General features: G+C 39.2%; 1 protein-coding gene across 1 annotated transcript in view; it reads right to left on the reverse strand.

Moving 5' to 3' along the window:
• ARID2 (AT-rich interaction domain 2) overlaps positions 1 to 22,183 on the reverse strand; it is a 92,265-nt gene extending 70,082 nt beyond the window's left edge. The window contains exons 1-3 of the mRNA XM_048300669.1: positions 21,739 to 22,183; positions 21,485 to 21,578; positions 20,265 to 20,362 (exon numbers count right to left, since the gene is read on the reverse strand). Coding sequence (XP_048156626.1) covers positions 20,265 to 20,362; positions 21,485 to 21,578; positions 21,739 to 21,830 — 284 coding nt within the window. The 5' untranslated portion in view covers positions 21,831 to 22,183. The remainder of the gene's footprint in view (positions 1 to 20,264; positions 20,363 to 21,484; positions 21,579 to 21,738) is intronic.
• Between the last annotated feature and the right edge of the window lie 2,861 nt (positions 22,184 to 25,044).

Consider the following 25,044-nt stretch of genomic DNA (forward strand, 5'->3'; position numbering starts at 1 on the left):
ACTAAGTTGCAGATGCTCCACTGATACTGTAACATTCACTAGATTAAACTTCAGTCTTCCACAGATCAATTTTCCCCCTTTCAATAATGTCCATATTTAAATGGAATCTGCAATATTCATCTTTCATCTTTTATCTCAAATAAGCAACTATAAATTATAAAAAAACCCCAACAACTGTAAAACTTCCTTATTTTTCCCTCACCTGCCGTATTCAAAACCACATCACAACCTAATGAGAAATGGAAGTAATTGAAAAACCACACTTCATTCAGAGTTGGAAACTGAATATAATTGAACAACTAGTTCTACAGGTGTTTCAAGTTTAAAGGATGCTCTGACTTAAAGGTGTGGCCTCACTACCAGTAAAGCATAAAAATTACATACAAGCAGCATTTGTCATGTTATCTATAATCTGACACCAACACAATCAGAGAGTCTATTTGGTTCCATTCTTGGCAATTATGATGGAAATAATTCTTCCCAAAATACACAGGAACAGATTTCTGTATCTTCAAAGAAAAAAAACATTAGTTGTATTTATTTCCTCTGTCACAAATTTCCAGTACTGCCTTGCCATTTTCCATTATTGTGGAAAAAACAAATAGTTTAAATCACAATTAACCTACCTAATTTGCTGCATCCTGAATGATAACTATTTACACATGCAAATTTCATAATGAAGCCTTAAATCAAATAATTCTCATTGTCTTATTGAAGTAGAATAAGAAAAAATTATTTACTAGGGTATACTATGTAGTATTTCCCAAGACACTGAAACTCTTGTATTTTAAAAGTACCAAATGTATGAAACTACTACACAGACAAACTAGATGCTGCTGTATTTCCCTTTAGTAGTCTATTTATATTTTTTCAATGAAGTGCATTATGAAAAAGTAACAATTAGTGTTGTGATTTCTGAGACTAACCTAGTTAACCACCACAACTGGCTACAACTTGACACTGTTTCTAAACCACAAGTTACCAACTCACAATACTAATGTTTAGCAAAAATAAATTACACATGCCTATCTTTCCTACTCTTACATGAAAATGCAATCCCAAATCACCCTATTGTAATACTCTGCACAGGAGCCATTTGTGATGCTATCACTAGGGACTGCAGCATTAGATAAGAAGAAAGCAACAGACTAAATCTGAGCAAGGATTTCATTATTATTTTATATTCCTTATTATAAAACACGTTTTAGAAATTATATTCTCCCCACTGTTTTTTCCTTACAAAACTTCTCCAGAAACACTATACTTTCCTCCACTTCACAGTACTTATAATGGTGTTTCTACGAAAAGCCCAAGTGTCAGCATGTACTATAGGTTTCTTTTTTATTTTTTTAAGGTCATAGTAAAGAAAAAAGATTACTTGTCTTTTGTACTGTCTTTATTTAAAACTTCATCTTTTATTGGTGCATGTAAATATGGTTCTTGGAAAATATATCACTGAACAGCTTATAAAAGGTAGATTAACTTCTCCCATTTTTTACCTTCCAGATGTTCTCATTAAGAATTTTACATTTTTGTATCAAGTGAAAAAGAGGTGGTAAAAATATTCTACTTAAAAGTATGCTGCACGAGCTACTGTTCTTAGTAGCTTGTATAAGTTCCTAAGCAATTAGATGAATGGGCCCCTATTTCTACGCCCTTATATATCTACATCAATGCACAGCATGTCCAGGAACGGTGACAAGTCATCTTAAGAAAACATCTAAATGTCAAATCAGCTAAATAATTCTGACATCTCCTACATTCTGAAGGTTTGGGGATCATGGTAGTCAAGTTTGTTTGTTTTAAATAAAAACTTGTATTAAACTTCATTTCCTAAAAAGAAATAAGGAAATGTCAAAGCAATGCATTACTATTTTTTCCAACAGCCCAACAGCACTCGAGCCTAAGAGGTAGAAAGTCATCATCCCAGAAAAGTGTCGTGAGCTCTTAGTATCCCATGATGAGTTAGGGAAGACAGAAGCCAACTTCCTCCTCTACCTTGTCAAAGGACAGGAAACTTCCGCTGTCTTGCTCAGTTTCCTGTTTTTAAGAAGGAAAAGGGGAAACTGGCACAACTGCAAAAATTGCAGAACAGGAAGGTCTTCAGAAAACTTAAACTGCTCCTTCCCCCAGTTACTACTCCTGAGACTCAAACAGACCTTACCATCCTGGCTACAGCATATGTTACTCCTTGCTCTTTTCAGTGGCAGAGGTACCATTCATATTTAGTTATCGCTCTGACATGCTGTCAAATTAAAATGAAGAATGCAAATAAAGGAGAAGGAACTGGAAAGACAGTTTAACTACCAAAAATACAGACAAATCATAATGTAACAATGGGATGAACAGGAGGTAGTTCTCTAACTACAGGGTCTTGACCTTGCCAAACTATAGTAGTCTGCTACGGCCAAAAGTAGTTCTGGAAATAAAAAAAGATGGAATTACCATAATGGAAAAGGTAAGTAAGGAACTGCTAGCAGCCTTTCTACTAGGTTAAGTGTTAGACAACTTACATCTGTCAACAACCACAGATAATTAAAGCACCAACCCAGAAAAAGAATCCTTATCCTTTTAATTTTGATTTTTAATTATACAAATTGTACCTCAAATGAGTGCTTCTGACATTTTTGGAACAAAGAAAAATTATTCCTGATTAAAACAGATTATTTTAAGTGTAGATAAAGGAATGCTTTTGAATTGTTCCAAATTCTTCCAGAGTTTAAGTATTATCTTTAAATGCCAATGAGAATATTTTCCCCCGACATTTTACAAAGAACATCACAGTAAGAGCCACTCTTACCAAAACTGTACTACTGTAAAATTCTGTTATGCTAGCCATAATCTGAAAATAATAATGCAAATAATATATGATTCACTTCAGAGATGTTTTTATTATCACAACAGTATGCCTATCTTTAAAATATTTGTACTTTCTACTACTAGTGTTTGAATTAAGAAGTACATTATAAAATCTTAGAACATATTTAATGTTTTGTAGTAAACTCATACTCAGAACTATTTGTTTACCAGAATTAAATTTGTTTTATATAATATGCATTTGGTAGTTCTCAAATGTACAAAGCAATAGAAGCACATTTTGGACTAATCAAACTATGATTAGGTAGATTTACTACACCACACACCTTACATGAAATGCAACACTGAAAACTTCTCCTGAAATTAGGAAACCCTGGCACCATTCATTGTCCCACTCAGAGAACATCCCCAATTTTAAAATCTATGGGAAGCAGCATTATTCACCTATTTAAGGCAAAAGGCAAACAAAGACATAACCAGTCTTTAAATGACAGGTAAAACAGCACTACACAGTAGCTCAATTGCAATTCCTCCCCAGTCTTCCACACAAGTGCTATGCAGATATCATTGGCTTTATACTGGCTATTAAATTTGATACTTCTACTGTCCTTATAGTGTCTGATTAAAAAGAAAATGTACTAAAGTTTCTTCACTATTTCTGAAAGAGGACAACTGATTCCTTCGTGCTCATGAGCAAAACAGAATATGAAAACCAGCCCAACAGGGCCACTAACTACAGCTGAAATAACTTACTTATTTTTGAGGTCACTATGTAAGGTAAAGCCTAAAAGTTATTGATCTTAATGTTGCAGCAACTCATTTTTAGAACAGTAAAAAGAAAGTAGATTTCCTTGCTCTTTCGTATGTTATGAGTACTACTTACTCCAGTGCTGAACTAAGGGACTAAATATGTGAAAACCAGTACCTCTAGGGAAAGCTTACTAACATATAAAAAAGCCCCACATAATCCATCTGGCTAAAACATACATAAAAATGCATAAGAAAGAGACTGAGGACAACCTTGTGAAAGGTTAGAGAAAAACTGCCTACTAAAATTTGGAAATAACTGTATCCCTGACTAACCAGGACACCAACATTTCAGTTTCATCTACACAAAGATATAACTACTACCATGAAGAAAGGAAGTTCCTAATTATAATCTAAACTTCCAAAGCACTTCAACATAATGAGACAGGAGATATTAAAGCATCCTATTCCAGGCTGAGGAAATGCTCCTTTCTGAGGAAAGTTTCTTGGATACATACTTCTAAGGTAGAAGCTCCCAGGCACAAAACACCTAGTGCCAGTTAATCAAAAGTGAAGCTCTTCAACTGCAAAAGTCGTCTTCCACTGCCATAATTTCCTTTTCAGAACTTTCAAAAAAACCTTTAACTTAATCAAATTTCCTAGGTATTAAATATAACACTTTCTATACAACTGCAGAATACAGCTCTTGACGATCCGTTTGCAGTCAACGAAGATTTATTGTATGTAACATTTTATTAAAGTGAAAACAAGCTTGCAACCTTCAGGGTGCGAACTACAGCACAGGAAAATACACACCCTTTCAACCAAACACTCTTTGTAAGGTCTTCGTACCAAAAACTCTTGCCAATCGTAGGGAAAGTCAATTTCACCTACTGCATTGCATTACTGAATACGAATATGCAATATATTCTAAGATTAAGATACATTTGTTCAGGTAAGTGTCTAAGTTCAGACTCATGACTGTTTCTCTGCCAATAGCCTCCCAATTACATGTCATAGTACACACAACTGGAAAAGGAACATACTGTGACTCCACACATTGACTGCACTTAAACCTCAATTATTGAAAAGTTGGGTGCTACAGAGAGTATCCCAAGAGGCAGCCAACAGCTGACAACCAGTTTTAAAATTCTACATCACTACTGTAACACAAGAAAAAGGGGTGGAAAACCAACCATTTGCTCAGAAAGATGTCCCTTGCTCAGTAACTTAAGTGTTATTGATAAAAAGCACACCTATCTATTTTTTTTAGACAAAGACGTAAAGGGAAAAATCAGTCCTACAGATGATCTCATTTCACACTTGGATCAACACTTATTTCTCTCTCTTTTTTTATGTTGGAGTCTGTATGTCCTTTGATTCCTCAATTAACATCCCCACTAACACTCAAACATGAGAAAAACACATGATGATTGAGATATAAAGGTAAAAAAAGTAAAGCCACAATGTCAGTCACATCCAGCAAGTAAGCACTGTTGTTCATTGGCATGATCTTGCAGCAAACATACTTCCACGGGAGCTGCTTCCTCTAAGGGAAGATGTTCTTACCTTGTATGGCATGAGTTGGATTATTGCCAAGCACTACAGCTGTGGTCTTTGAACTGATCAGCACTTACACAGGTCCATAAGAGCAATACATTACACTTAAAAAGTTAAAAGAATGAACAGAAACTCTGATACGTTCTCTGACAGACTGTGGAAGGTAACAGACTCTTTTTTTTTTAATACCATTTGAACTGCTTAAAAAAACCTCAACACACCAAAATAACCAACCAACAACACAAATCCCAGAAACCTAACTAACTTGGTTTTAGGAAATAAATATAAAACATTACATAAATAATGCTTCAAATATCCTGCTAGATGGCTCCTGCAATTTATCATCTTCTTTTTTGGCATTTTAGTTCCCACAGTAAGAGAGATCCACCTATCAAGGATTTGAGCCTTGGCAGCATCTAATTTAACAGTATTTGTTTTCAAATGTCTCTCTACTCCCTCTCTGACAAAAGATACAAAACCATAGTAAGGATTCTCTTGTTCCCTTACTGATGGTACATTACAAAATTTCCTAACAATTCCACATTTTACACTTGATTTCTTACACTCTATTTTCAACCCTAAGTGTTTTATATTTTATACTGCTCATAATAACCAACAGAACTCTGGGGTAATTATTATTAACTCCAAGCTATTTGTACTCTTTTTACCAAATACTCTCATGCTTCTATAATAATTTTCTTTGATTATAATTTGACTATGCAAGAATTTCTCATCGTCAAGGAAGATGTTTTCAAGCATAATTCACTCTTCTCTCAACCTACTCCATAAATCTACCCATCTCCACACTTGCAACTTCTGGCATCACCCTTTCTTTGATAAATGTTACTGTTTTACTTTCCTACTATAATCTATTGTCTCCTTGATCACCAGTACAAAATATTCTCTCAATTATTATATTTTTGCATATAAAATCTATATACACACAACACTCTACATGACAACCTGTGACTACAAAAGCTATCCTACTCTAGGGCCAGTCCCAACAAAACATTCCTACCCATCTTTCTTGAAAGTACCAGAGAAATAACCACCTCTGTCACCATCATGTACCTCCATTTTAAAGCTCACTAAGATCCTCTGATCTTTCTCTCTCTTCCTCATTTAGTATCTGCATACATACTACTCTGATGCTTTCTGAAGTTTTTACTAATTCAATCTCATCAATGAATTACTAATTCATCACTGTAATTCTCATTACACTGATGCCAAATCTCCTGTTTATCTCCGTTTGTAAAAAAATTCCAAGGAGACAAGAAAATTGTTAAGCCCTGAAAGTTACTTAAGCAACAAGACTTAATCTACTACAGCAAAACCTAGTTAAAAAGGTGTGAAAAAAAATATATAATTAATACATGTCTAAATATTAGACATGTATTAATCTATATTCTCTTATTCTTCTTCCTGCTTAGTCTATAATGGGACTTCCCCACGTAAGAGTGGCAGCCTCCAGAAACTTAAAAGGCAGGCAAAGAAAAAACCCCTTTCTTTACAGAAGATTAACCACAAGGCCATATAAATAACTTACAAAACTTGATTAAAAGTAAACAATTAAATAAACAACAGCAGTAATAAGCAATTTAAGACTAGAATCTGCTAGCTTCTCTCTCTAGCAGCAATGGAACCCTGATGCAGGTCTCCACGATTAAAAACAAGCCAAGTCCTCACCACTACCACAACCCTAAAAGCAGAGCTTTTATCACTAGCCATAGCCATATCACTACTGGGGGCCAACGTCAACAGCACAGCAGCCACTCAAGCGACAACAGGACTGTCTGCTTGAAAAGGGATACCACAAGCTGCTATTTAAGATAACAGCAATAATTTCTGATGTACATAAGCACGCAAGAATGATGACCTATGCTCTTTCTACCTTCCTCTATGCACTGAGGTAGGACAAGGGGTAGAGAAAGGAGATTATGTACCCCTTTTAAGTAATGTGTCACTTTTATTCTCTGGGAATGTAAGTGTGGCTGGCAGTTCAAAACAGAGTGGTAATAAGCACTATTGTTAAACACTAATCTACATTATCTTTAGCAAAAAAATAGCAATTAATAACTATTCCAATCCAATTCCAAAGAAATTCCAATCATAGCAGAATCAAAAGCTATGAAGCTGGATGATAGTATCTGTCTAATATAGTAGAAATTGCGGAGTTGCATGAAAAATACAGTTTGTCTACATCTTTGACTAATTCACCTGCCCTCTACTCATTAATTGTTTTGATCAGAGCAACTTACATGCCATAACTTGGAGTAGTCTTAAACAACAGCCATTTTATATATTTTGCTTAGGGAAGATTGAGTTTAAAAGCTATCTTTCCAAACTGCATAAGCCTAAGGCCCAGGACAGGCAACAGTTTTGTATCACGTATGATCAAGAAATGTCATAAAGAAACAGGTGTACTTCGCACCTACATCCACCTGTGAGATCCAAACTTGGTCTCTAAACCTTTGTGTTGGTAGGTATAAAAATATGGTTAGAATTTTTAAATGTTTGCTCCATTAAATCTTTTTCTCTTGTTGAAAACTCATTCGTAACATATATGCAGCATTAGAAGTGGGACAAGAAATCTATGCAATCTATCCCGAACTTAAGCTGACATCCAGACTTGTATATGCTCTCTCTAAGTATAGAATAAAATGTATGCACTTCTTATATAATCAATATACAAAATGAAGTATACACAGACATTTCTAATCTTCTCAAAGTGACAACAGCATTTGAAGAAATTCTCACTGTTCTACAGTAACCTTCTTAGATTTCTTAAGTGCAGCAATGCCCACAAAAAAATATTCTCCAAGATGAGACCTTTCTCCCTGCAAGCTATTTAAGGAACAGATAAAATCCTTTATTTGATTACATGCAATTTTATGCCTTTATGATATTTTAATATAAGGATAAAAGTAACAGTAATTGTGATGATGGTAGATTTTTTTTAAACCAAAATGAAAAAGGTAAATTCAGTGTTAATGAAAAATATAAACTAACAACAGAAATTAATTCTGCACATGCAGCACTGGTAGTGCAAGCAAAGACGCAGAAGAACCACTCTAAGGTTTGTACCAATAAATCAGATCCTCACTGTAGAGAAGCAGATGGTGCAACTCAGTACTTTACAAATGCCAGTCTTCACTCAGCAGCGACCCAACATCTGGGTGACAAGTCAATTAATATCCAATGAACAATTTAAATTAGGGAGTTGGCTATTAAACTTATCAGCATTTGATTACATAACCCCTCCTTTTCCTTCTATGGTATCTACCCCATCTGCCTTTACAAACAGTGGTCTCTCCAAAATTCCCATTCCTGTCTCGTGACCCAGTGCATGAATGCATCCAGCTCACTCAACATCCGTATTTCTTCCGTTTGCAATTCAACTACCTATGCACAAAAGGTCTCCTCTCCTGCTCTCATTAAAATACCTCCAAACAGCTTGTCTTTCCTCTCTCTTGGCCTACAGGTGACTGAGAAGCAGCTGTGTTTCATCTGGCCCAGCTGGCGGCAGAGTTGGCACATGCCTCTGGCTGGGTACCTAACTATTCAGAGTACAAGTGTCTCCTGCCAGGCCACCAACCCAGCAGTACCTGTGCACCTTACATCCTCAAAGCTGCACAGCTGCATCAGCTGGCTGCCTGCTCAGCAGATTAATGTCTTTGCAATGGGCAGCTGCTAAGTCAAGAAATACATGAAGTCTCTGAAGCCACAAACCATAGCAAACACATGCCATCTGAGCCAAGAAAAGCCTTGAGGAAAAGGACAAGGGGGTCGCTTCCCCCGGTGCCCTTCTACAGTAGAATCCTGTATTGGGCACCTTTTAAAGATTCATCCAGTAAAGCAATCAGGTCCACAATCCCACACATTTATATTGTTACTGTATGTTATATGATATGGGAACAATGATATTTCTCTTGTGTCCATCACACTATAACTTTCCACCATTATTTCCACAATGTAAAATTGTTTTAGTCATATTTATTTTGATAATGTGGATACCGGAAATGAGCAATACTAGGGATTACACTATACCACTGAAAACACAATAGAAATAAGTAAATTCTTTGATAAGTTTCTGAAAACAAGAAATAATGGTGATAGCTTTTTGTTTTCCTTACTTAAGCAGCTGACTTTCCCCACCAAGAAAAACAAGCTTCAATTAGTTTACTCATATAAAGAACAAAATCTTTAACTTTCATAAACCCTTAAAAAAGGTAACAACTGCCAAAGTTGCAACTTTTGCTTACACAGAAAGACCTCCTGAAAACAATTAATAAACACTCTTTACACCAATTTCAGTATCCTGGTTTTTGAAGTATCTTTATTGACTTGACTGGTTTACTTTCTATCCTTGCTAAAGCAGGCACATTCTTTGTTAATATACATGATCCAGATGTTACACACATGACCTTTACAAGTGCACTGCAGGACTGACACAGGATACCACCAATTTCAGGCCAAACCCAAAGAGGCGTGAATTCTACCTAAGCAAATCTAGAGACAATTCAACATGGTCAAAAGTCGACAAACACAACTCTTACAGCAAACCTACAGAAGCATCAAATCACCATAAAACTAGCAAAATATTCTGGCTTTCCAACAGGCACATAAATTTATGGCACACAAACAGCCATACAGAAAAGTATCAGTATGCTTAGGAAAGCTGGGTGTTTGTTTAGTGTTATGTGCAGAACAGTAGAATATTTTTAAGTCACCTTTCTTTTGATCTTAAGAAGCACTTTCTTCAACAGCTGGACTAATCCTGTTTACAGTATAATTAAAACTGCTTATTAGGAGAATGAAAACTACTACAGAAAAATGAGATTTGTACACTGGTAACATAAAAATCTAAGTAGAAAAAAACACTGTATTTATCTACCACCTTTCTAGGAATGTAATTACATTTCACCCACAACAGCATATTGACTACAGGACATATTAATGAAACAACACTAAACATGATTAAATCATTGGCACCAAGTATTGTATTTTGATTTTCTAACCTTTTACATTTTTACTATGATATCATATGCATTGACTAACATATCACCTTTCTAATAAATAACTTCATGTTACATAAACAGAGAAGCACATGGCATTAAACATGATAACAAGTTCAGCAAAGTTGGAAGGAAACACAATAATCTGAAGCACTTGGGGGGAAAAAAAATACCCAAAAACCCCACTTACTAAAAGTAACCCAAGCTGTACGGTAGTACCCGCAAGCTTTCACTACAGGGAGCAGCCTTTGCACATACCTATGCTCAGAAGCAATATTCCACCCCAACCCCCCCCAAAAAATAAAAATAAAAAAAATTGTATTTCTATGCCCTAGAATTACAAAAATGACCTTGGAAGAACAAGTAAAATGTACCCAATGCTGCAATGCCTGACTAGGACCTGCAGAGTACCTTAAAACACATTTTTCAGATGTGTGAAATACCCTTTATAGGTTCCTGTGAATGCTGCATGCCCATAGCTGCAGAATTTGTTTTTCAGCTACCACAGAATCTATTAGTGTTTTGCTGTAAAATTCAGTATTTTACTGTTGCTAGGCATCTGACATTTAGTGCTTTGTCCTCTTGCCCTTTTACCTGCATACATCCTTTTTTTCCTTCAATTTTCTTACAATTAGAAATCCATTTGATTACAGTAAATATCCCATGTGCAGTCAATGGTACAGACATCAAGGGGACAAGGAGCAGAAAATGAATTATGGCCTGTAGTCAAAAGATTGAGAAGATGATGATTAGCAGAGAACGAGAGACAGAAAGACCCATGAGCTACACAGCCAGGATAAACAGTATCGCAACAGTGAATATCCCTCAGTCCACAAGCGAAAGAAAGGATTTCTCAATTAGCCCACGTGGGTAACACCATGGAAGACAAGACAGTGGAGAACAGACGCCCAGAAAGCAAACTCAAAACCTCTTTAGAAATAACTAATATTGAGATTAATCAATTACCCCATTGAACAATGAGTCAGAATTATGTGTACATTGATACAATAGATTGATACTGCCATGGAATTTATTCCCATTTCTCACGGAGAGCACAAGGCTCTACTGTAAAGAATATTCTCTAGAAACACAGTTACAGTTGCACATTCAGACTTACATGAGGCAATTCCTGATTTTTTCAGGTATTTACTGTATAACTGTAGCATTATATGAATATGTACTGTTAGAAATTTTAATTTTTCTGGGGTTTCATAGACGGTATTGGGAAGTGAAAACCATCCAAGAAACAGCTCTGTAATCTACAACACTTCAAAGCTATACTATCCCCCCAAAATTACAGAGGATGTCTGTGAATTCTGTAACATGGCACTGTTTACCAGGCCAGTACCTGGATTCTACATCATTTCATGGAGGTCACTAGAAAGTGCACACTCCTGACCAAAAAAAACTAGGTAAGGGAAGAACTGTTCCTAAGTGTATTTCTACAAGTTTTCTTCTAATATATAGATTTAAAAAGCAAACAAACCCATACACATAGTTCTACATCTATCTTATGCCATAATAATTAGTAATATACTCAAAACATGCTAGATTTACCCCCAGAATAAACTAGTTTAATTTAGCTTAATTAAGCCCCTGGGATGTACCCCAAACGGAAAGTTCCCCCAATACATTACATTCCAGTAATACAGATATTTACAGCACTTCAAAGAACTAGAACAGAGCTACTCGAAGTTAGTAATATGATTTGGTGATTTACAGACCTGAGAATCTCTGGTTTATCATGGAAGCATAGCAACCTTTGGACTGGGAGGCAGAGGCCAACCAGCAGATGTCACAGCCTGTAACAATGGAGAAACACATGCAGCCAGACACAAGTATGGTTCGTCTAAACTCCAGCAACCATGTCAAAAGTTCACCAAACTCTGAGAGAAAAGGTCTCTGAAACAGAATGACTGCCTTACTTTACAAGATTTTTATGTTTCTTAAGCAGGTATGGATTGACAAGTAACACCATAAATTATTCTGAAAGACTAATAATCAACAGTTGCTCCTCCCACACCAATAGAAAATAGTATGAAGACAGTTCAGTCTTACAGACAAACATGCTCCAGTGCATCATTCAACAAAACTACACTCTATTATAACTCTATTATATGGGATCTCTCTTGGAGCATAGCTGCCTTGCTACAATTTATCTGGAGTTAAAATAAATGCACGCACATTCAGTTTAAAGAAAGGAAAACAAAAAGTGGAGTACTCAGCTTCACTACCTTATTGCTTAAAATGTAATTCAGGTCTACTTAAGACTTGAACTTGTTGCTCCAAGGAGACTGTATTTGAGATGTGATATCTAGCTCACTAATCTAGTACTTCAGGCAAAGCCTAAGATCACTATTCTGGGTACCATCTTGCTGTTTTATTATCCTTCCTTAAGATAAGCTTCTTTCTTTCAACCGTTTCAATATTTCTCTGCTTAGGTATCCCAAGTTTATTTATTCCCTAAGGAATAAAGATTGTTCTTCCTCTCATCTGTGCTGTATTTTCTGCTTCTCAACAGAGTAGAGGGCAAACAACCTTACGAATAGTTTTACTTTCCTAATTTATATTTATTTTCAAATATTTAAGATATGACATAGAAGCATGAAGAGACACAAACCTGCATTAAAGAGCTCACAGTCTCACACTTCTCTTTGAGACAGGTAAACAAACATCAGTATAGCCACTTTATAAATATAAATAAAAAGATTACAAATGATTTAACTAAGGCCACAGAATCAATATGTATCAGACTGGTAACCAGAAACAAGATCACGTGATAGGATCTCCGGCCTATACCCAATCCCCTCTGTGAACTGTAATAATGTGGACTGATACTACAGTTACTCCAAGCAGTCCCATTTAAGCTGTAAAACACCACTCCGACACTCTGAAAAAGCATTTTAAAACAAAACACAGCAAAACAAAACACAAACAGCTCATTCTCATGATCTTACATATTTAGTTTTCAGTTCTCCAGTTCACAGAACATAACATTAGCACCGTTTGAAAAATAAAACAGGATTTCTCAGCTACTGATTAAAGATGAATTTTAAAAGACAGTAATAGTAGCCTCCTTTTATGGATAGTTTAACCAAGGCTCAAAATGAAGAAATTTTCCTGTCAGAACTGGATTCTAGCGTTATTTTAAAAATAATCTTCTTTACTGTATTTGGGTTTCATTCTTTATTTGACATGCACTCTCACAGTAGAAGTCTGAACCTCTGTGTACCTCTAGTACCTCATCTGTAAAAATGAACAAATTATATTTCTCTATTTCACTATTGGGAAAAGTGGGGAAAGGGTTAAAAAGAAAGGGAAAAAAAAAAAAGAGTATGAAAGTCTTATCTATTGAGGTTTAACTGCAAATAAGCAAGGTAATTAAAGCCTACTAGCTCCAGAATAAAATTAAACAAACGAAAAACCAACCAAAACCAAGCCAAACAACTTTTCTTAGCCCAGGCTTATTCCGTTTCACAAGGAAAGAATACGCCTGCATTCCATATGCATTCTTGATGTTGTTGTAATATGCTTAGCATTCATTCAAACCTAAGACATTACAACAAATATTAATAATTTTAAGGCATAAATTCATTTAAATACTGTTTCAGTTAAAGAATAGAAAATGGTCTTAAATAAAAGTTTCCACCAATTCTTAGAAGATTAAGTAGGTCCTAAAAGTCACCACAGTTATTACAGTGTTGCCAGAAACTTGCTCTTTGCAGATTATTAGTTCTGACATCTGCTCAGATAAGCTTTCAAGTTAAACAGTCAGAATTCTGTATTAAAACTGAAGAACAACATCCGCCCCTCCCCAAATAAACCAATATATTTCAGTGTAACAGCAGCAACTTAGGTAATTTCTACAAAAAGTTTGCAGAAAATTATCAGGAAAATATATTAATGTTCATCGCACTAATTTTCACTATATTTTCCAGCAATAAAATGGAGTTCAGCCTCTGAAGGAAAAGCTGAGAAACTCTGATAGAGGCCAAACTCATCTTAACAGTAAACTGGTATCACAGCATAACTTTAACAAAGAGCAATTTTAAGGTAGCTATGTCCCCTTTCACCTGCTGCTTGCTCTCCTCAGATGAGTCCTAATGCAAATGTTGTATTATAAAACTTCTGTTTTCCTCTGAGAAGATTCCCAGCAACCTTGACAAGACAACATCCATCCAATTAAGTTACATCTCTTGAGAGACATTCTAAGATTTTAACAACCAACATATTTAATTTTCCTAAATAAAGCTTTATGGCATGAACAGTCACTAGTCTTGATTGTATGTTACCTGTATGATTCAGTACAACACAAACAAAATTCCCCCTTCAACTACGTAAAATACTCACTTCAGACTTTAAAAGAAAGGCCTCAGACATCCAATTGAAACACACATTACAATTTTTGTCTTGAGGGGGGAAAAGAAAATTTTAAGAAGAAATCATAAAAATGTCATCCATGTATTTGTTTCCTGTCTTGCCAGTGACTGCAGGATTTGGGACAAAATTAAGTGCAAAAGATTCCACTAAGTCAAGTCCATAGCTATGCAAGATGATAGCCTTCTTTATGGCATTACTCAAGGATGGACCAAACCTGTACGGTCAGGCGGTCTCTTTCTCTGCCGTTCCTGGCTCATTACCTGTTGCACATGTATTGGTGTTCTGGCCAGGTTAGTGCCTGGTGTGGGGGTTCCCCCGTACTCTGCCTGGCATACTATTCATACCAGAAGGTGTTCAGGTATATCTTGGGGGGTTTTGTGCTGCTGTCTGCTCTGAATTTTCTCCTTCAGTTTTATCTCAGCTTACACATTAACACAACATCTTCTTTTATTTAAAATACCTCCCTTTTAACTATTTAGGCCCTTCAAAATGCTTGGAAGATATCCTTTTCCCTTCTCACACTATTAAGTGAGCCAAGCAAAACATATTTACTTATCAGGTCTTTTTTTTTTTTTTTTTTTTAAAATCAATTAGTCCCTTCAGCCTTCTCAACATTTTGTTGCTCTTCTGTAAGTTTCTCTTAAGTTACCCCACCTGTTGCAAAGGCTCTGAAGTAAAACAGTACTCCAAAGAGAGTCCCATAATCTTGTACAAAAATCCATCTCCCATTTGTCTAATGTTTGCTCAGTGCCACTGTGGATGCAACCTAAACTCATTCTGAATTTTACAAAGTCTATATATCATATTGCAAATTGGGACCTGTCCTTCCTGTCGAAGTATGCACAAATCCCTTTTATATGAAAGGGAGTTGGGTGCACACAACTGACAGAATTATCACGCCCATGTTATCACTCCTATACCTTTTTCAGCAATACTGCTTTCCAGGTTATTCCCTCACAATGAATACCTATTTTGGATTACGGGCCCTCGACTGTTTTAGCTTTGCATTTTTCATTTGTACTTTCCAACAATGTGCCTAATTTCTTTAGATTACCTTTTCTTTTCTGCCCTGTGTTTAACTCTTCTATCACTGCCTGCTAATGCTGCAAGCGTAGTATTCAACCTCTCATGAAGTTAAGCAAGGCAGACACTAAATATACCTAAAATGGCTAAACTTGTATTACTACATGCGTATGTAAGCACTGATGATACTCTTTTAGCACCTAAAACTGCTGTGACTCACCAAATCTATTCTTTATACTTCTATTTTTGTTTATGGTCTTTCATTCAATATTTCATTAAGATGACTATCCATATATATACGTAATTTCTTAACAAGAGATTTTGAAATGTATTTGAATTTTAAAAAATATGTAATATTTTACTATAGCTACAACTTTCTATTCATTTACTGGGCCTTGAATCTGCAATCAGATCTGGCAAACAAGCCAATCCTGTACTTCTCCATACTCACTGAACTGTGTGCAGATGCTGTTGCAGTATCAGATCCTAATTTTAAACACTAAGCAAGAATAACAAAAAACCTCTCTTAAAGTAATTCTCGGTTAGAAAATTCCAGGCTTCGTATTATTGTTTCCCTGATATTTTTGCCAATACATTACTAAGAACAGAATCCCTTTTATCTAGTTCTTAAGATCATGGGGTTTTTTCCCCTTCATTTGATTTTTTAAAGAAATCAGTACTATTGTGCAATTTCTTAGAGGCATCTTGAAGATCAAATGACTTATAAATATCTTCAGATCTTTCAAGAACCCCCTCTATTTGTCATCAATAACTGCTTCATATGGTTCTGATTTTTAACTGCTCACTGTTTTTCATCCTACTATATATGGAATTTCAGGAAATTCAACATAATGGCTTGTCTTAATAATAACTTTATGCAACTTCTCATCTATGAACTGACCTCTTTCCTCTCTATTTGTCTTCCCCTTAACTCTCCAATATTTACAACAGCATATTCTTATTCACCTTAAACTATTATTAGCTAATTACTACTGCCTTTGCCAAAAGCTTACAATATGCACGTGCTGCCCACCTTTCAGGAATTCTCGGCAGAACTAAGGCAAACTTATTTGACCTTACAGCTAGTTCTTTCATATAATTTATCTTACTATAGATAAATAACTTTAAAAAGCAAACTGATTTTCAGTTCAGTTAGGCATACTTCATTCACACATTTAAGTTTACAAGGTCTCTCACTTCCCCAAAATAGATGAAGATCCACAACATAAATAAATGTATCGCTTACACTCCCATGAAAACCAACAGAACCTTATACCAGCACATGAGATCACATTGGCCCAATTCTTTGTAGGACTGTAACCTAATCAACCAATAAGATTAAAAACAGGCTATATTCCATGTTAGCTTTTTACCTACTGTATGTTTACCAACAAAAACATAAAAGTATGTCCACATTACTGATGTTTACATGTATTACCTCATACTAAAATATTTTCATTAACATTATAAAATAATTTTTCGAGAAGCATTTAGAAAATGCTTTACTAATTCACCTCAATTGAGATGAAACATCCAATTTGCACTACATCCAAGGGAATTACACTCTCTGTTGCTGTAAAATCTTACAGAACTACATTAACAAGTACAGTCTATCAATAGTTATCAGCACTGTGGCTTTTGACTGCTCACTAAGAACCACAGTGCATAAATTACTTCACCTGTCAGACAGCTCAAAGCAACACAGGCACTAAGTTTGAATGGTTCAGACTTTTCCTATTATAAGTTACTTTTTCCAGTGAGAGAAAAAGGAGGGCAATGCAAGGGAGAAGGGGCAGATAGGGTAGGCTATCATGTAGTCAACTATCACCTATCATAAAACCTATCAGAATTGTATCACAAGTTTAAACAATTCACTTATTTAGTGAAGCCTAACATACATTCCCAAAGAGACACAGCAAAGTTCCAAAACAGTCAAATGAAAAAGTTACTTAACCAAAAATACACACCTCAAGAACTGCTTAGAAAAACCATAACCCAATGACTGTTTTGCAAAACATTCAGTTTGATCAAGCCAACAGGACTACTGACCTCACACAAATAAATCAACTTTCTAATTTGTCTACATAATAATTTTAAGCAAAAATAACAGCATCATTAGTGGCAACACAGCAAAACAAGCAAGTGGTCCATGTAGCTTGAGATCTTATCTCAGTCAACACACTATGCCAGATGTTTCATAGAAAGAAGCAACTTTTATCACAAACCATCCCAAATCTGAATCTGCAAACATATTCATATAGGTGCACACCACTGAATCCCTCTGAATTCAACAGGGTCTCCATCTGCCATGCAGATCCCTACTTTACAGTACACATGACACATGATTGGATGAAAACTGAAATAGAAGTTGATAGGCCTCAATTTGTCTAGCTTTGCTTGGAAAGTCATTACAGTAGTGAGGCCAAGATTATAGTCATACTTGAGGTTCACAAGACATACTTTTTTTTTTCCAAGAGTAATTGCTCAGCAGTTCATGAAAATCTGGCCTTATAAGAAACCTCAGATTATGTTCTTCAACACCGACAAGCTAGACCCTTTTAACAAATTTATCATTAGAGCATTTTTTTCTTTCCCTAGAACCAAATACTGTCCCCCTTACACCTTCTAAGTTAAAGCTAAACAAATGTTAACCTAGCAGAGAAACATGTGTACATACAATCTTATTACTGCACATGGAAGGAGGTGACCACATCCAACTTAGATTATGTGAGAAGCAACAGTGAGTAAAGCAGCAATTAAGAAGAAACAAAACCAAACAAAACCCAAAATGACTGCTAAAAACCAGTCCACCCCAAAACCAGCAACCTTGATCGTTTATTTCAGAATGACCTAATCACAGACACTATGATAAGAAATTTTTAAAGATTCTTCATCTTAACCATTTATCAACTTTTTTCCTAAATTCATAATAAACAAAAACCCTTTAAATTATTTATATGTAACCAATTATATATGTATTCAACAACTGTATTTTAAATAATGTCAATACCAGTATGCCAATAATAAAAATAAAATTTTGTATGTCTGATTTTAATTTAAAAAGTAATACCTTATTAAAAATTAATAGTCATTAGAAGGCTAAATTAACATTAATTGTGTTAACTGTCACAGCATATAATGGCTTTCAAAATACACATGAAAACAGAAATGACATACAATCTTCTACTGTAAAAAGTTAGGCCATTCAAACACTTACAAAATATGGAAATAGAAAAAAAGGGTAAAACCCAAAACACTATCATTTTGCAAATTATGTGTAAAATCTAGTCAAATAACAAATTACATGGTCCAACAGAAAAACTCAAGAAGGAAAAAACTGCTTCCTATGATGTGACAAATCTTCAGCAACACTATCTCAATACTATGTAGGAAAGGAAAAAAAAAAAAACAAACACCAAGAGGGAAGGATATCCTAAAGCAAGCTTTCCACTTAATTTCTAGGCCTGCCACCAATCATAAACTTCGCTAAAGCTATTAACAATGGTAGTTTCTTTTCTTAACCTGGATCTTAAAGCAATCATATGCCACCACCAAAAAAAACCCCCAAATTTCAGTAACTACAAATATCTGACTAAGGTTTTCCAGACATCACTGTAACTCAGTAACTGCTCCACTGTGCTATGAACTCTACAGCTTCAAGCTGGAAGTCAATCTAGGACAACCAATAGAAAGTGCACCTGTACAATTACTGCATTTCCTAATTCAGAAGGCCAAACTAGAGACAGATAAAGCTTGTTTGTACTCAGCTCACCAAAACAGAAATCCAAAAGCCCATACTTATTTTGTATATATTGCACATCTACATTACCATTAACTGTGATGAAAAAATATCACATTTATTTCAGAAACAGGAAATTACATTCTTTAACCAACATACATATAACTTTATTCTAAATGAAATATAAGTATCCATATATATAGCACTTAAAACAACTACATACATATTAATTTAAAAATCTTTCCCACAAAGAATAATCACCCAAACTTAATAAAAATTAATTAAAAAAACCATAATCTAGTAACTGAATAGTACCACACACAGTAATCTAAAATATTCAGTAGGAACTCCATGCCAAAATGAAAAATAACCTGTATCACAAAAAAATAATCTATGTAATTTCCAAGGAATGCAATCCTATTTTTAAAATCTGCAGAAATTTACTGTTCTACAAGTAACAAAAAAATTACTTAGCTCTTTGCACTCTAAAATAGAAAACAATAATGTATGCTCCTAGTAATTGATAACAATATAATTTGTGCAAAGCAGTCTACCTTCCTGCAGATGCATTTTTATTCAACGTCTGACCCCACTAAGCAGTAAACAAATTTACATATATCAACATATTTCAGTGCTCGAAATACTAACCTAAGTTTTTGTAACTACAATAACATGATCTCTTAGTAACAGTCCTTTAGTACAGTCATTTTAAAACAATCAGAAAAAATGGCCTCTGACATACATTGTTTGTGTACTTGGGATCCCTTCAAAGTTTAAGGCTTGCAGATAGAAGACAAAAATAACTACAAAACAGAATCACCTTTAACTGATCACTGCCCCAGACGGGAAAGGAATTACAAGTTTTTTCTGCTTCATTTTACAGCATTTTAAAAGAGTAGGGATATTTTTATTATTGTACACACTGAAAACTAAATATAATCCCGCACTCAAAAATACTACTGCAACAGCTTGATAGCACTCACCGCAAGTAATACTGTTTTAAAGCGAAGGCAGCGTTAGAACAACTTCTGGGAAAGTTAAACTCCTCTACAATTTCTCCCCACTGATTCTTCTCTGATACCTGTCAAAAACAACACACAGGCCGAGATACACAACGTACACGTAAACATGCTGCTGACAGCGAACATCACAAAAAAAACACAGGCTGCCATGAAGCAAATAGATAAATATATAAAAAGAAACAAACATGAATGTATATGGGATTTAGGACTATATATTTTACTGACAGTCGGTAGAATTCCCCTTTCGGGAATAATCCTGCTTCTCAGGGGTCTTCTACTGCATTTATTTTTTAACATACACATTATTTTTTTTCGGGGGGAACGGCCGGGAGGGGTGGTATTGTTTTGGGGTTTGTTTGTTTTTGTTTTTACTGCCTGGACAATAACCAATCCGGAGTCCCTCTGTCGCCCCCTTTTAAATCCTAACGCGGTCCGTTAAAAACCCAAAGAAGTTTAAAATAATGCAGGGAAGTGCTGGCGGGGGCGCCCCCTGGGCTGCGGGGCGCGGGGGCGCCGGCCCGGGGGGGTCCCCCCAACGCAGATCCACAGACACAGAGAGGCCTTTCTTTTGAGGCCTACATTTCTGTCCCCAGCCTTGAAGCCTAAAGATGGCTATTTGATTACACACCGTCTTGGGTGCCCCTTTTGTTATTTTTCTCCGGGAAGGGCTCGGAGGGCAGCGCCCGGCCCCCCCCGGCTGCGAGGATCGTTCCCTAGCCCATGCTCCGTGCCGATTATCGATGTTAAACATGCCCGCTAATTTTGAGTTGCACTAAAACTGCACTCAGACTCTCTCCTCTGTCTCTCCCTCTGCAAGAGAGACACGCACAGAGCTGCCACCACAGCCGAAAGAAGCCTCCTCTCGCCGCCCAGCAGCTCCCTGCTCCCCCCTCGCCTTCCCGCGGGAGGGGGGCAGGGGCGAGGGGGTCCGGCGGAGGCGAAGGAGGCAGGAGTGGGGTGCGCGCCGTACCCCCGGGTCCCCCTTCATCGCTTCGCCGACAAGGCCGAGCCACCAACCTGCCTGTCTGCTCGCTTCCTCCTTCCACCCCCCACCTTCTCTAACCGGCTTTAAATAGGACGGTTCCCGGCCACCCCGGCTCCCCCCGCCACCCCCGGGGGTCAGAGGAGACTTTTGGGAAGAGGTTAGTGGGAGGGAAACCCAAATTAAAACTTCCACTCACCTTCCCAAATCCGCCTAAAGTGGTGACTCTGGTATAGAGAGCGTGAAGATCCAGCTCCTTCCCACCCACCACGGGGATCTTCTTAAAAGGAGACCTGCCAAAGGAGATACACACAAAACACCACAACTTGTCAGCTCTGCCCCCTTTTCTCCCCTCGCTGGGGCTGCCGTGTCCTTCAGGGAAGGGGCTGGAAGTTGGATCTGGTCGGTTTAAAAGCCTCCCCCCCTCCCGTTCCATCTCCCCATTTTCCTCACCCTCTGCTGTGGTGAAACTGCCGCAGCTCGTCCAGGAAAGCGAGTCCCTTTCTCCGCTGGTCTGCGTGGTTTTTACCCGTCGAATTTGCCATTTTTGTAATAAAAAAGGTTCTCGTAGAAAAAAAAATCCAATTAAAAAAAAAAAAAAACGGCCGACAACAACAACAACAATCCCCGGCTCCTCCTTGTCTTTAGGAGACCCAGGTGCCCGTGCTCGGCCGGGGATCAGCCATGGAGAGGGGCTTGTTTAAAAAAAAGTTTAAAAGGAATAAGGGAGCCCCGAGAGTGTGGTAATTGCGAGTCCTGTCTCCACACAACACACGGGCGAAGAGGCAGGGAGGGAGAGGGGCACCTCTCAGTAATTCCTCCTCCCGCGGCTGCTGCCTCTCTCAGCACCACAAACCCAGCCGATCCAGCCTGCACATGAGACTCAACATGGTGCTGCTGGATCACACAATGAATTGGGTTACTGTTGTGGTGGGGCGGGGGGGGGAGCCGGAGTGAGGTATTGACAGTGTGTGTGTGTTACAGCCGCGGCTCCATGCGATCTCCCTCCCTCGCTCGCTCGCTCCCTCGCTCGCTCCCTTACACACACACACTGTACAGCTACGGCGGCGGCGGCGGTGGCGGCGGCAGCGGGATTCACTTCTCTTCTCGCTCAGACAAAAAGATCTGAGGCCGCCGTGCTTCTGCCTGGACGAGAGCGCGACACAGCGGGCCCCGGAGGCCGGTTCAGGTACTGCAGGAGGCAGCTCCAAAGGCAAAAGCCAGCACAGCCCCAGCAAGCAGTTCCTGGCGGGGAACAATAGGCTCCTCTCGCCGCTAAGGGCTCATCTGCAATGTGCCGCAAACTTCACACAAAGCCGGGCGGAAAGAGGCGAGGGAGAGGGAGAAGAGGGAGGAAAAAAACGGCTACTACCGGCTGTTCCGGGGCGCGGGGCCGGTGCGGGGCCCTCCCGTGCCAGGCTCGCGCCGACCGGCCTCTCTCCGCTGGCTGCCGGCGGGGGGGGGGGGGGGGGGTGGGGGGGGGCGGGGGGGCGGGAAAGGTGGATTTGGAAAGCGGGGACGAATTTTTTAATTGGACTAAACCCAACGCCCTGAGTTCAAGGGGAGAGAAAACAACAACCGAAGGGGGCACTGGTGGGATGTGGACTTTCGGAAAACTTTCCGAGTCCCCCGGGCCGAGGTGTTTCCAAGGGCAGGAAGTCGCCCCGGATGGCACGGCGGGGGCGGGGGGGGGGCAGCAGGAACCCCTCATTTCGAGGCATGAGGGGTTTAAAACTCCCCAAAGGAGAATGCCGAGCGCTCCCCCGAGCTGGAGGTACCCTAGAGAGGTTTGTCAGTAGGAGCCTGAGCTCGGGGTCACTCCATGAGTATTTTTTTTTTCCTTCTGTCTCTTTAGATACTATGGCCTGTAACTAAGTGCCTCAAGACTGCTGTATGCAATCTAAACCGCCCATATATTTCTGTATATTGACGAATGGAACATGCAGCACAAAATTAATGGAGGAGGAAGGTCTTGGCCCTCACTCTGGATGGGCAGCAGCCCCCAGTGGCACTGCAAGCCGCTTCCCCTCTGCCTGTTGTGTGCGCAGTGTTTGTAAACACTCACCTCCTGACGTGTTTTCCACATGGAAACCCAGGACAAGACCTGCACGCTGACCATAGTAGAGCTTGGTGCCACTTGGGGTAAACAGGAGCAAGAAAGGGCCCATGGGGTGAAGCGTGCCTTCCATCAAACCTTTGCTCCTCGGGTAAAGCAAGTGGTGCCCAGCTGGGCATTTTTCCTTCCCTGGCATGCAAACAGCTGCAGGTGAGTGCCTGCTGCAGTTTAAGAGACTGAAGGAACATTTGCCCCTCACAACCAGTACATTGAAATCCAAAACGAGATCAGGCCTACAGGCTTGGGGATTTTTTTAAGCAGAACTCACTAAAGTCAGTAAGGAGCTGTCAGTAAGGAGCTGTGTTTTAGAATCAATGGCACACGATGGCCCCCAGTGAACACTTAAAGAAGGAAAACTGCAATTCCTTTCTATTCCATGGACTAACTTCAGAAAACAAAATTTTATTTTTCAAAGAGTATTTTTTCCTTTTGACTTGCATGCTGTTTCAGCTTAAATACAGAGACAGATACAATAATGCAAGATTTGCCCTGGGTTCATGGTTTGGGGGGGAAGGACAGAGAAATACCCGAGTTTCAAATTAATACTCTGTACTGAAAGTGGCCCTCTCTGTGTGGATAGAGAGGTGGTGTGAGGATTTCAGACTATGAAATGCATAGTGTCTAATTCACTGTAGCATTAAGAGCTTTCTCCCCCCCACCCTTCCCCTAAAATTAGACCTACAGATCTTGGTCTGCAGCTCCTGTCTCTGACACTGAGCTTCTGCTATTTCAGCTACAGTATGCGTAAGACTGCCAAAGCCAGGATAATACAAATCAGAGAGGTTTAAAACAAGCGACTGGGGGGCTAAATCGCTCTTTTAGACACACAGCCAAACCTCCCTTCACGGGAGGGCGGTGGTTTTTAATCATGCCTTAGAAATTCCTTAAAAGTAGGGGGTCTCCCGTCCGCGAGGGGCGGTCGGCAGAGGTGAGTCACCGCTCGCCCGGGCGCTCTGTGAGGGGAGCGGGAGGCAGAGGGGAGGACAGGCAAGTTGCGTAGCAGGGCTAGGTGGGTTTCCATGCTATGCACAGCAATTGCGCACGGTCCCTTACGTAACTGTCAGCCGGGGATTCCCTAGACGGGGTCACTTTATTCAACCATTACACAGACCCCGGCCGCCGCTCCGGGGCGCTTGGGCTGCCGCGGCCGCCGCGACTGAGGCTGCGGCTGCTGCAGGGAGCGCGGAGGCTCCTCACAAAATGGCGGCGCCCATGGAAGCGGCAGCCCCATTTTGTGCCCGGCAGAGCCTGTCAACAAACGCCGACTTGGCCGAGGCTGAGGAACAGAAGGCGGCGGCTCGTTCGCGTTACGGAGCGCGGAGGGAGGAGAGCGGAGGATTTCACCGCCCTCCCGCCGCCGAGAGGAGATTCTCGAGCGCGCGCGTTGGGGGAGGGAGGAGAGGGAGGTGAAGGGGGACGCGAGCAGCGAGCGAGTCAGAGGCTGCAGCGCGGAGCTGCCGGAGCTGCGGCGCGGGGGAGGGGAAGGCGAAGGCCAAGGCAGGCGGCCTTGGCGCTGCTCTCGCCGGGGCGCAGCTCCCGGAGACCTCGGGGCTGCGGGAGCGGCTGGCGGCACCGGGCCGGAGTCCGGGGCTGCCCGCGCGGGGGTCGCTGCGCCCCGCTCCGTCCCGCGCTGCCCGGGCGGA

The sequence above is a fragment of the Corvus hawaiiensis genome, chromosome 4, assembly GCF_020740725.1.
Source record: "Corvus hawaiiensis isolate bCorHaw1 chromosome 4, bCorHaw1.pri.cur, whole genome shotgun sequence".
NCBI classification, from domain to species: domain Eukaryota; kingdom Metazoa; phylum Chordata; class Aves; order Passeriformes; family Corvidae; genus Corvus; species Corvus hawaiiensis.